This window comes from Neoarius graeffei, chromosome 17, assembly GCF_027579695.1.
Source record: "Neoarius graeffei isolate fNeoGra1 chromosome 17, fNeoGra1.pri, whole genome shotgun sequence".
NCBI classification, from domain to species: Eukaryota; Metazoa; Chordata; class Actinopteri; order Siluriformes; family Ariidae; genus Neoarius; species Neoarius graeffei.
The window spans coordinates 14343821-14355432 of record NC_083585.1 but is presented as its reverse complement, the minus strand read 5'-3'; the positions used below and the strand labels follow the sequence as shown (position 1 = coordinate 14355432).

At 42.9% G+C, this 11612-nt stretch overlaps 1 protein-coding gene across 2 annotated transcripts; it reads left to right on the top strand.

Moving 5' to 3' along the window:
- The first annotated feature begins 1274 nt into the window (after positions 1-1274).
- On the top strand, positions 1275-3753 carry LOC132864615 (uncharacterized). 2 transcript variants are annotated; one of them, XM_060898031.1, is made up of 4 exons: positions 1275-1348; positions 1433-1606; positions 1784-1919; positions 2156-3753. In XM_060898031.1, the coding sequence occupies exons 2-4, from the start codon at positions 1486-1488 to the stop codon at positions 2733-2735; spliced, it is 837 nt and encodes a 278-aa protein (XP_060754014.1). In that variant the 5' UTR covers positions 1275-1348; positions 1433-1485; the 3' UTR covers positions 2736-3753. The 2 variants fall into 2 exon arrangements, with proteins under 2 accessions (XP_060754014.1, XP_060754015.1); XM_060898032.1 differs by having other exon boundaries at positions 1324-1606.
- Positions 3754-11612: the final 7859 nt, after the last annotated feature.

Genomic DNA, 11612 nt, shown 5'->3' with positions numbered 1-11612 from the left:
TCTCAGACCGAGGGCCCCAGTTCTCCTCCCGAGTGTGGCACGGGTTCTGCAAGGTCATCGGAGCCACTGCCAGCCTCTCCTCTGGGTTTCACCCACAGTCCAATGGTCAGACGGAGAGGCTCAACCAGGACCTGGAAACCACCCTGCGAGGCCTGGCTATGGATAACCCGACATCGTGGAGCACCTGGCTGCCATGGGCGGAGTACGCCCACAACACCCTGCAGTCATCGGCCACCAAGCTGTCGCCATTCCAGTGCCAATTCGGGTTCCAGCCACCTCTGTTCCCGGACCAGGAGGAGGACGCGGGGGTGCCCTCGGTCAACCAATATGTGAGACGGTGTCGCAAGACCTGGAGCAAGGTCAGGAAGACCCTCATACAGACCTCCAGAACCAACCAGACTCAGGCCAACCGCCATAGAAGACCTGCACACGCTTTCCGCCCTGGGCAGCGTGTTTGGCTGTCCACTAAGGACCTTCCACTGCGGGTGGAGAACCGCAAGCTTGCTCCTCGCTACATTGGCCCCTTCAAGGTGGTGCGCAGGGTGAACCCTGTCTCCTACCGGCTCCAGTTGCCCCGGACTCTGAGGATCAACCCCACTTTCCATGTTTCCCTGTTACAGCCCGTACTGACGTCTACGTATGCCCCTGCCCCTAGGAACCCCCCACCCCCCCGCATCTTCCAGGGGCAGACTGTGTTCACTGTGAATCGCCTGCTTGACTCCCGCCGGGTCCGCGGCGGGTTGCAATATCTGGTGGACTGGGAGGGCTATGGTCCTGAGGAGCGCTGCTGGGTTCCTGCTCGGGATGTCCTTGATAAAGAACTATGTCGGGACTTCCATTCGGCCCATCCGGATCGCCCTGGGAACGTCAGGAGACGCTCCTAGAGGGGGGGGTCCTGTTAGGACTAGGACTGTTTTGGCCTCTAGAGGCCGCTGTTATTTCCTTTTCATGTCGTGTTTATTTTGGCCTCTAGAGGCCGCCACTGTTCCTGTGTTTTGTGTTTGTGTTAATTGCCTAATTATCTTCACCTGTGTCCTTAATTAGTTTGTCTATTTATACCCCTGAGTTCAGTCCTCTTGTCACGGAGTCTTTGTGCTGTTATGTTTATCTCCAGTTTCCTTTGTACTGTGTTTTTTGATCTTCTTAGCTTTTGTATTTTTGCACTTTGCTTTTCTTTTGGATTTTACTCTTTGGTTTTTTTTTGTCTTTTGTTTTGCCCTGTATATAGTGTATATAGTTTAAATAAACCTTTTGATTCTTTTTCTACTTCCGCCTCACGCCTCTGCATTTGAGTCATCCCCCTGGTGGCCTAGTGGGGGTTTGCTGGATTATCACACCAACGAACCAGGTTCGAATCCCAGCAAAACCCTAACATGAAGATTCTTTCACATTCTGTGTTGCTGTGAAACATAACTAATAGACCAGTTCACAGATACGGCAAAACGCAAGGAGTTGTGGGAAAGGTCAAAGGTTAAGGCCACATAAATGAGCAGAAGTATAGCAGAGGTTACAGGCTCGCTGTGGGGACACTGTTGTGTTATCGATTGCTACAACGGACGTCGATTTCTTGAACAGTGGATGCGAGAAGACTGCAGTGTACATTTAAGTGAGTATATACAGAAAATTTTATGTGAATCCAAGCACACATTTTAACGCCGCGATCACTTCCCGTTGCTAGGCACCATTAGCCACCATTAGCTAATCCCTTATATCTGTGCAGATCTTGTTTATTTCAGTATCTATCCAATCTAGCTTCTTCACATTTTATATGATGTAATTTTAGGATTCAAGCACAATGTTGGCGCCTGCACATGCCCTCCACCTTTCTTGCTGTTGACCTTTCCTACTGAACGGCAGAATCCTGATGCACGGAAGGAATGGATTCGGCGCATTAACAGGAAGGACTGGAAACCAGACAGGTGCGTTGATTTGATAAAAATGCAAATTGTTTCATTCTTCATTTATGAAAAAGCATTAAATATAAAACTGCATAGAAAGCAATCACCACTGCATTTATAAATCGCCACAAAGGCATCCAGGTAGTATTTATAACTAGCATTATAACTAATATATTATAACTAATGCTTTTAACTAAGCTTGTGTATAAAATCATGAGAGTACTAATAGTATTATTTATTTTTGCATTTTGTTACAGAAAGTCTAGGATCTGCTTAAAACACTTTGCTGAGGACCATCCCACAGCAGAAAATCCATACCCTTCACTTGAGATGGGCTACACCTCAGGCTCTGCCTTCAAGAAAGCCCGCCCACCACCAAAGACAAGAATTCCCCCTAAAGTCACCCAAACTGCTATCCCCGAACCAGATGAACCAGTTGATCAACTGCATGATTCACATATTTGTGGAGCATCTTGCATGCCATCAAGCACCGCTATACAGAGTGAGCACTGTTATAACGCTACACTTAATTGTGAAAGGTGCACAACTCTGAGAAAGACCATAATCCGGCTAACACAGAAAATCATGCAAGACAAACACCTCCACAAACCAGGATTGATCTGTTTGAAATTCATCAGTACCAATAAAGATGTTCGCTTGAACACAGGACTTCGTAGTGTGGAGGCATTGGAAGACCTCTACCAGTTCCTTCTTCCGAAACTAAAGCAGGTTTCATTTTGGAGAGGGAAAAAGGTACATGTTATCAGCCAAAAAAAAAGGCATTCGCAAGTTCCAGCACAAACCAGGCCCTCAACGTCGACTAGCATGCAAGGATGAGTTGGTGTTGGTGCTGATGAAAATGCGACTTGGGCTGACCAACAATTTCCTGTGCAACGTGTTTGGAATTTCTGCTGGCCTTTGTTCAATAATACTGAACACCTATGTCCCCTTCATGGCTAACCAGTTGAAAAACTTGATCCATTGGCCAATTAAGAGCAGCATTCAAGAGCAGATACCTGCCTCGATGAAGAAGAAGTATCCCAACCTGAGGTGCACAATCGACTGTACCGAAATCTTCATCGAGCACCCTCACCATCTAGGTACTGCACAGGCTACTTGGAGTGATTACAAACACCACCACACCATCAAATACCTGGTAGCTATTACACCAAATGGATCCATCTCCTTCCTTTCAAAGGGCTATGGTGGCAGATCATCTGACAAGAGTGTTGTCAAGTCCTCTTGCTTCCTGGACCTCATTGATCCTGGTGACCTCATCCTGGCAGACAGAGGCTTCAATATTTTCCCAGATGTATATTTGAAGCATGCTCACTTGGAGATCCCACCACCTGGTTCTGGATGCATTCAACAAACTGCAGAGGCTGTTAAGAAAACCAAGAAAGTTGCCAATGCCAGAATACATGTGGAGCGCGCTATAGGTCGCATCAAGTGGTTTTCCATCCTGACAAGAGCCATCCCCATCACCCTTGTCCCCCTACTGGATGACATTGTCACAGTTTGCGCTGCCCTGTCAAACCTCCGTTCACCCCTTGTACAGAAGTAGTGCAATGCCCTGTTCATGTATCAGCAGAGCCGAATCTACTACTACTTTGGCATGGTTCACAGCCCAATCTTGTCACAACACAAGGGTATCACTGCTTCATCAAGCTGCTCATTGGCATTGGGCACACCAATTCTCGTAAGATCACCAAAGTTAAGCAATGTCGGGCCCGGTTAGTACTTGGATGCATGTGCTCTCACTTTGAAAAGAATGACAATGCAGACGCAAGCCATATTTGTCTGAAACATTGCTATATTAATAACTTTTTGATATCTTGCAATCAGTTCATTGTATCAAGGAATATTATATTTACACCAAATAGAACCAAATGTTTGTGATTATGAGGTCTGTTACACTGCCAGATAATATTATCTGGCAGTCTAACAGACCTCAATCACAAACATTTGGCACTATTTGGCGTAAATGTAATATTCCTTGATACAAAAATACACATCCAAGGCCATCAGTTTAAATTTAATTGTTTAATGCACATATGTGCATCAAACAATTACATTCAAACTGATGACCTTGGGATTAGTTTTTTTTTTGACTTAGAATATTAATTGTACAGTATGAAATTGATACTACAGTATTAGTATAATATACACATTGTATATGTTGATATACAACAGATTTTTATTTGCCTTAAAATGTAAAATGTTGGTTGCAATAAAAATCTGACAAGTTTGTGACTGTAGTTCTTACACCAGTAATGACGACTACTACTAGTCCCAAAATGATGGAAGCCTTGTAATTTGTAATAAATTTTAATTTCTAAATTTCACAGATTTCACAAAATGAAAAGTAAATGGACACAAAAATGAAACATCCTTGTCTACTACTAAATATACTATATACATAAAATATACAATGAATAAAGCACTGCACATATTCCCAATACCTTTTGGTTAACAGGAGTAGTGTTGATCAATTATATTTTCATTTTAATGAATTAAATTTTGCAAGAAATATTTTTGCTACAGTTTACTACATGTAATACACGGTTAAATACATAACGCTAGCTAACACTACTAGTACAGCTTTATACATTATAAAGTAATAAATGTCATAAAAACACTGAAGTTCTTCTGAAGTGTTGTTGATAAGTATTTACAAAAGACCTGCATGCGAGAAGTTCAGCACCAACATTACAATTTAACAGTCTGAGCAATTTGAACAAACCCAGTCATTATTAAGACAGCAAACATCAAAGCCCACACCCCCCCAATGATACCACTTATAGCACTGATCACATCCTACGCAATTGTCATCATTTTCTGTCATGTCCCCACTGTCCTTACACAACTTCTGGCACACACCACACAAATACACTGGTTTCCCAGTTTTTCGGGTCTTTCTTCGCCTGGTCTTTTTGGCTGCTGGTTTGTTCCTGCCTTTCGTTGTAGAGTCACATTTGGACAAAGCTGGTATAGCAAGGTCAGCTGTGGAGGCAGCAGGCTGAGGGTCAGATGTACCTGAAGTAGCTGTTACTGGCACATGAGGTTTGGACAAAGCTGCAATTGCAAGGTCAGCTGTTGAGGCAGCAGGCTGAGGGTCAGATGCACCTGAAGTAGCTGTAACTGGCACCTGAGTTTTGGACATAGCAAGGTCAGCTGTTGATGCAGCAGGCTGTGAGTCAGATGTACCTGAAGTAGTTGTTACTGGCACTTGGGGCTGATGGGAAGGGGTAGGTACGAGTTGTACAAGTTGAGGTCGAATTACACAGTCGAATGCCAGCTGTGCAGCTTCAATTATTTCTTTCTGCATCACAGCATCTGATACAATTCTCTCCAAATGATGGCCATTAGGTGTGTAGATGAAAAAGTCACACCAATTTGCCCCAGTTACCAGCAATTGGACTTGAACCTGGGTGAAATAGTGGTGCGTTTTCTTGAGGAAGAACTGTCCTTCTGCCTTTTTTGTCAAATACACAGGTGGATTTTCATGTGGTGTTGATGATGTGACAGAAATTGGACTCTTAATTTCTAAAATCCCTGGACTGCAGCAACCACACTGAACTATTGCATCAGGACTTGCCGCCAAGAAGATATGACTCTTCAGAACATGCAAACCAGTGGTTTTGACTTCAATTGATTTATGTCCTGTAGTGCGCATGATATGAGTGTAGTCCTCCCTTGCTATTGGCTCCTTTATATGTCCATACTTTATAGCTGGAACATCCGGTGTCTGCTTCCGACCCATGATAGATTCAACAAAATCTGTGGAAAATTGCTTGCCAGCTTTTTTCTTTCTAGCATACTAGTGTATGCTAGAAAGAAAAAAGCTGGCAAGCAATTTTCCACAGATTTTGTTGAAAATGAATCTATTTTGTTGAACTGCATGGGATATGGAACCTGTGACATGTCCTACTCGCTGACTGTACCATTGCGGATTTGAGTGCTGTCCGTGTGTTGCCTGAGCTACGGCTTCAACTTCAACATCATCAAACACAAGGGGGGCATCTTGGGCAGACAGTACAGACATTGGTTGTGGCACATTGAGTGTAGTTTTGACATTGACATTCATTTCTACATTAACATCATCTTCTGGACAATATGATGCAATGCATTCTGGAGCTGCATATTGAAAGACACACAAATCTCTGTTGGATGCATATAGAGCTGCCATCAACTCCTGAAGGGAAGGACTTTGCAAATCCCGTGACTTTAAACGCCAAGACAATGAAGTACTGTGCTTTTTCTTGCCATACCTTGGTTTCACCCACTCCAAATCCCCTATCTCCATCACATCTGGACCAGTTGTCTTTCCCTTCGGTTGCATCCACTGAGATGGCATGTCAGTGACAGACTTGTTTGTATATCCCTGCTGCCAGGCGAAGTCCATCTTGAACAGCACAGCCGCAACATGGTTGCAGGTGGACGACAGCCTGAAGTGAAAAAGCAAATTTACAAATAAATAAGGAAAATGTAATATTAAAATACCAAATCACAAATATAAATTATAACGATTAATGTGTTGTAATAATTTTAACAAACAATCAGATGGCTAACAAGATTTTAATAACAGATGTTAACTAATTAAAAAAAAACATAATGAGAATATACTGCACTGTGTATAATGTATGAAGACTTTTAAACAATGCTACCACAATTTCAGTATTACTAATCTATGACGCATCCAACTATCAAACCCACTGATTTAGACTGCACGGTGATGTCATGAGGAAGACTTTGAGTGAACCACACAAATGTTGACTTCGTTTAAAATACCACTGGAAAAAGCATAATCAACTCAACTATTTAACTTTTAAACAAGTAAAACACTTAAGTACATAAACATTTTCTTAAATAATTTATATTATAATTGTGATTCATCTTACCCAGCAAAGCAGGAGCAGTAGGCAGATAACACCGTGCCTCGTTTCTTGTTGATGCAAATCCACACTTGGTGGTCCTCGTCATTTCTCCTCTGTGAACGACCACTTTCCGTCTTCATAAAACAATAGGGGCTGTCATCGCTTATCCCATGATACAGTGTTTCTCTAACAAAGTTTGATGCGAAATAGCTGTATGCCTTGCCCTCCTTGTACTCTCCCATCAATCGATGCTCCAGATCAACTTCATTGTTGACTTTCAGGTAAGCTGAAATGTCTGTAATCATCGTTGGCGGCCACTGGCTCATGCCGTTCGTCTCACCCACCCATCCATGTTTCAGTTCAAGGGGATCTGGGAGCTCCTTTCCATCGATGCAGAGTAGCTTTCTGTAGCATTCTGATCTGTGAAAATTAGAATAGACTATGTATTATAATAGAAAATTTGGATAACTATGTACTATATTTATATATCTAGATCTATAGTTCAGTTTTCATGTCTAGTTCTATGACTAGTTTAGTAGGCCAAATAATAATATTATCTGGCAGTCTAACAGACCTCAATCACAAACATTTGGCACTATTTGGTGTAAATGTAATATTCCTTGATACAATGATACAAAAATACACATCCAAGGCCATCAGTTTAAATTTAATTGTTTAATGCACATATGTGCATCAAACAATTAAATTCAAACTGATGACCTTGGATTAGTATTTTTTTGACTTAGAATATTAATTGTACAGTATGTAATATTAAATATTAAATTTTTATTTTTAAATTTCACAGATTTCACAAAATTAAAAGTAAATGGACACAAAAAAGAAACACCCTTGTCTACTACTAAATATACTATATACATAAAATATAGAAATTAGAATAGACTATGTATTAGAATAGAAAATTTGGATAACTATGTACATATTTATATATCTAGATCTATAGTTCAGTTTTCATGTCTACTACTATGACTAGTTTAGTAGGCCAAAACTCTTTTTTCAATTTTTGATTGTAACAGCCTGAAAAAACTTGCGACAGTCGAACGGAAAAAAAAAAAAAAAGCTGGTCATGTTGTACTGGACTAATCTATGACTGATGAGTATAGTGGTGGGCGTGGCAGTATCACCGGGTACATACCTCGATTTTTCTTCTTCTTCCTTGGACGGTACAGGCTGAATTCTCAAAACATCCGTGGCATATGCAAGCGCCCTTAACTCTACTACCCCCATGGTAGTTGGCAATCCCCGCTCTCTCAGATGCCTTTGCAAATCTGCCTTTTTCCATGAGTCATATTTGCTAAGATTTGGCTTGTTTGCCGCCATGTTTTCAACTCCGATGTGGCCTTGACCTTTGACCCCTGCGCATGCGCGACGATATCTGTGAACTGGTCTATACAGCCTTCATCAGCTTAGGTAGCAGCACATAATTCAGGTTCAAATCGGAATCTTTCACAGCTGTCCTTGGGCTGCCCAATTTAGAGCCACCAATTAACCTAACCACATATCTTTGGACTGTGGGGGAAACCGGAGCATCTGGAGGAAACCCACACAGACACAGGAAGAACATGCAAACTCCACACAGAAAGGCCCCCGCCAGCTGCTGGGCTCAAACCCAGAACCTTCTTGCTGTGAGGTGACTGTGCTAACCGCTTACACCACCACATGTAAGCCCAGGACATTTAACCACTTCAAGTCTCTTGAGGACATTTCCTGATCTAATGCTTGAAATATTTTAACAGCAGATGACTCCCTGCATTCAGCCATAGTAAGTAGCACAGTACTGACTAGCCCCATCTCCTCATCAAAGTATCTCACTGCCAGTGGGATGACCGACACCTTCAACATCACTGCTAGTATGAATGGATTTTCTTTCAAAATTTCCTGCAGATCTTTCCTAAAATTACTTGACAGGGTCCTCACTATAGACCTGGTTTTGATCTGGGCACACCGACATTGCTTAGCAATTTGACTATCTGGAAACATTTTATGGAAGAGGGCACCAGCATGGTCTGCTGCAGCTAGCTGCATATTGTGCTGTATCAAAAAGTTGGTGAAGCTCACTTCGGCCTTTGTGACACCCAAATCATTATTGAACTGAGTATATGATGTCAACTTAGGAGTGCTAGACAGGCCTTTTGCAGCCTGCTTATGTGATGGGCAACCTACATGTCTCCAAATGTCCCCGATGCCGGCGTGAGAAACTGAGAAATCTACCAAACAGAACGTACATCTCCCGTGGTACTCCGGCTTCTTCAAAGCAATGACCCAAGGAAATGCCTTCATGTACTTGGGCAGAAACTTCTCAGCCTAAGCTTTCTCAGCCTTCTTTCCCGACAAGTTAATCACAAAAAAATGCGAATCAAAATTGAAAAATCTAACCTGACAACACTTTAAACCGGCAACATCGTGACTCCGTCTGCCTTCTATGGTGTGTGTGTAAAATGTACTATGCTTTGGTTTGTTGATTACCACTGTCTAATGGCAGATGGCGTGCACACAGCTTTCCAGGTAGGCGCATTTGAAATCTAGCAGACTATTTTTTTATTAGCAACATTTTTTTTATGCAGGAAAATTAAGGGTCTAAGCAGAAAGGTGGGATATGGGGTGATTTTTTTTTTTTTTGGGGGGGGGGAATTTTCTGCACAAAGCGGGAGGGTTGGGAAGCCTGATTATGTCCCATCAAGTACCCAGCCCACCCAGTGAGCTCTGAAATCAGCCATGAAATGCAATCTTTTAAGGTACCAGTAATATTGAAACTGCCAGACTTGACCCATATCCTCTCTGCATTTATAGACTCGGGGGCAGAAGGAAACTTCATCAGCTGCTCGATTGCCCAGAAATTCAACCTGTCCAGAGACACCCTGCAAAGACCTCTCAAGCTAAAGGCCATTGACGGGGGCTCCATTGGTGACGGACTGATATCTGTGTGCACAGCTCCACTCAAAATTCAGGTGGGGGCCATTCATTCTGAGCATATTTCTCTGTCACCCAAGCTGCTCATCAAGATATCATTCTGGGATACTCATGGCTTCAAATTCATGACCCTCTAATCTCCTGGCAAAAAAGGGACATTCTGCAATGGTCACCAGCCTGTTTTCAACATTGTCTGCAACTTCCTGAGCTAGCCATTTTGTCCACCTCCGTAGAGAGCCCTCAGCCTCTCTGGATAACATTCCTGTCTGTTATCTTGACCTCAAGAAGTGTTCAGGAAGGGTAAAGCATGTGGCTTGCCTCCCCACCATCCCTATTACTGTATGATTGACCTCCTCCCAGGCACTACTCCTCCTCATAGCCGTATTTATCCATTTTCCCTCACCGAGCAAGCCGGCATGGAAGGATATGCACAAGAAGCCCTGAAACAAAGTTACATCAGACCATCTACCAAACCAGATTTTGCAGGCTTCTTCTTTGTGGAAAAGAAGGGAGAAGGTCTCAGGCCATGCATTGATTATCGGGGCCTGAATCAAATCACAGTAAAATACCCTTATCCGTTCCTGCTGGTGCCTTCAGCTTTAGAACAACTACACTCAGCCAAAACATTCTCCAAACTAGACCTTTGCAGTGCTTATAACCTGGTCCGAATTCAGGAGGATGACGAATGGAAGGCTGCTTTCAGCACCACCACTGGCCATTTTGAATGTTTGGTCATATCTTATGGCCTTTCTTCAGGGACATGCTAGGGAAATCAACAACATTCTAATCTACTCCCCAGATGAAGACAGTCACCACAAACACATCAGGTCTGTACTCTCCCGCTTGCTTCAGAATCATCTCTATGTCAAAGCAGAGAAGTGTGAGTTCCATGTCAACCAGATCTCATTCCTAGGGTATATCATCAGCTCTGAGGGGGTGAGCATGGACCAGGCGAAGGTTTCAGCCATCACATCATGGCCCACTCCCACATCAGTAAAGGAGTTACAACATTTTCTGGGTTTTGCTAATTTCTAATTTAAACACTTTGTAGAGGTATTTAAATTAACAAATGAAACGATGAAATGAGACAATGAAAGCAGCACAGCAGGAGGTGAAGCGCTGCATGAGGGAAGCTAAGGACAGCTACAGGAGAGAGGTGGAGCAGATGCTGAAGGAGAACATCATGAGGGAGGTCTGGGAAGGTGTGAAAACCATCACAGGCCACAATACAAAGACCAGAGTCATTGAGGGGACAGTGGAGAGGGCGAACGAGTTGAATGACTTCTTCAATCGGTTCAACCAGCCCACGTGCCCCCCACCCTCTCCCTCACTGCAGCCATCTCTCCTTCTTCCCTCAACACACCTCCCCCCAGTCATCACTGTTAGGACTTGGACTGTTTTGGCCTCTAGAGGCCGCTGTTATTTCCTTTTCGTGTCATATTTATTTTGGCCTCTAGAGGCCGCCACTGTTCCTGTGTTTTGTGGGGTTTTTTTTGTTAATTGCCTGTTAGTCCTAATTATCTTCACCTGTGTCCTTAATTAGTTTGTGTATTTATACCCCTGAGTTCAGTCCTCTTGTCACGGAGTCTTTGTGCTGTTATGTTTATCTCCAGTTTCCTTTGTACTGTGTTTTGTGGATCTTCTGAGCTTTTGCATTTTTGCCTTTTTCTTTTTGAATTATACTCTTTGTTTTTGTTTTTTTTTTGTTTTGCCCTGGATTGTATATAGTGTACATAGTATAAATAAACCTTTTGTTACTTTTTCTACTTCCGCCTCACGCCTCTGCATTTGAGTCATTCCCCTGGTGGCCTAGTGGGGGTTTGCTGGATCATCACACCAACGAACCAGGTTCGAATCCCAGCAAAACCCTAACAGAAAGACTCCGTCATGACCGACTCAGCAGAGGCTG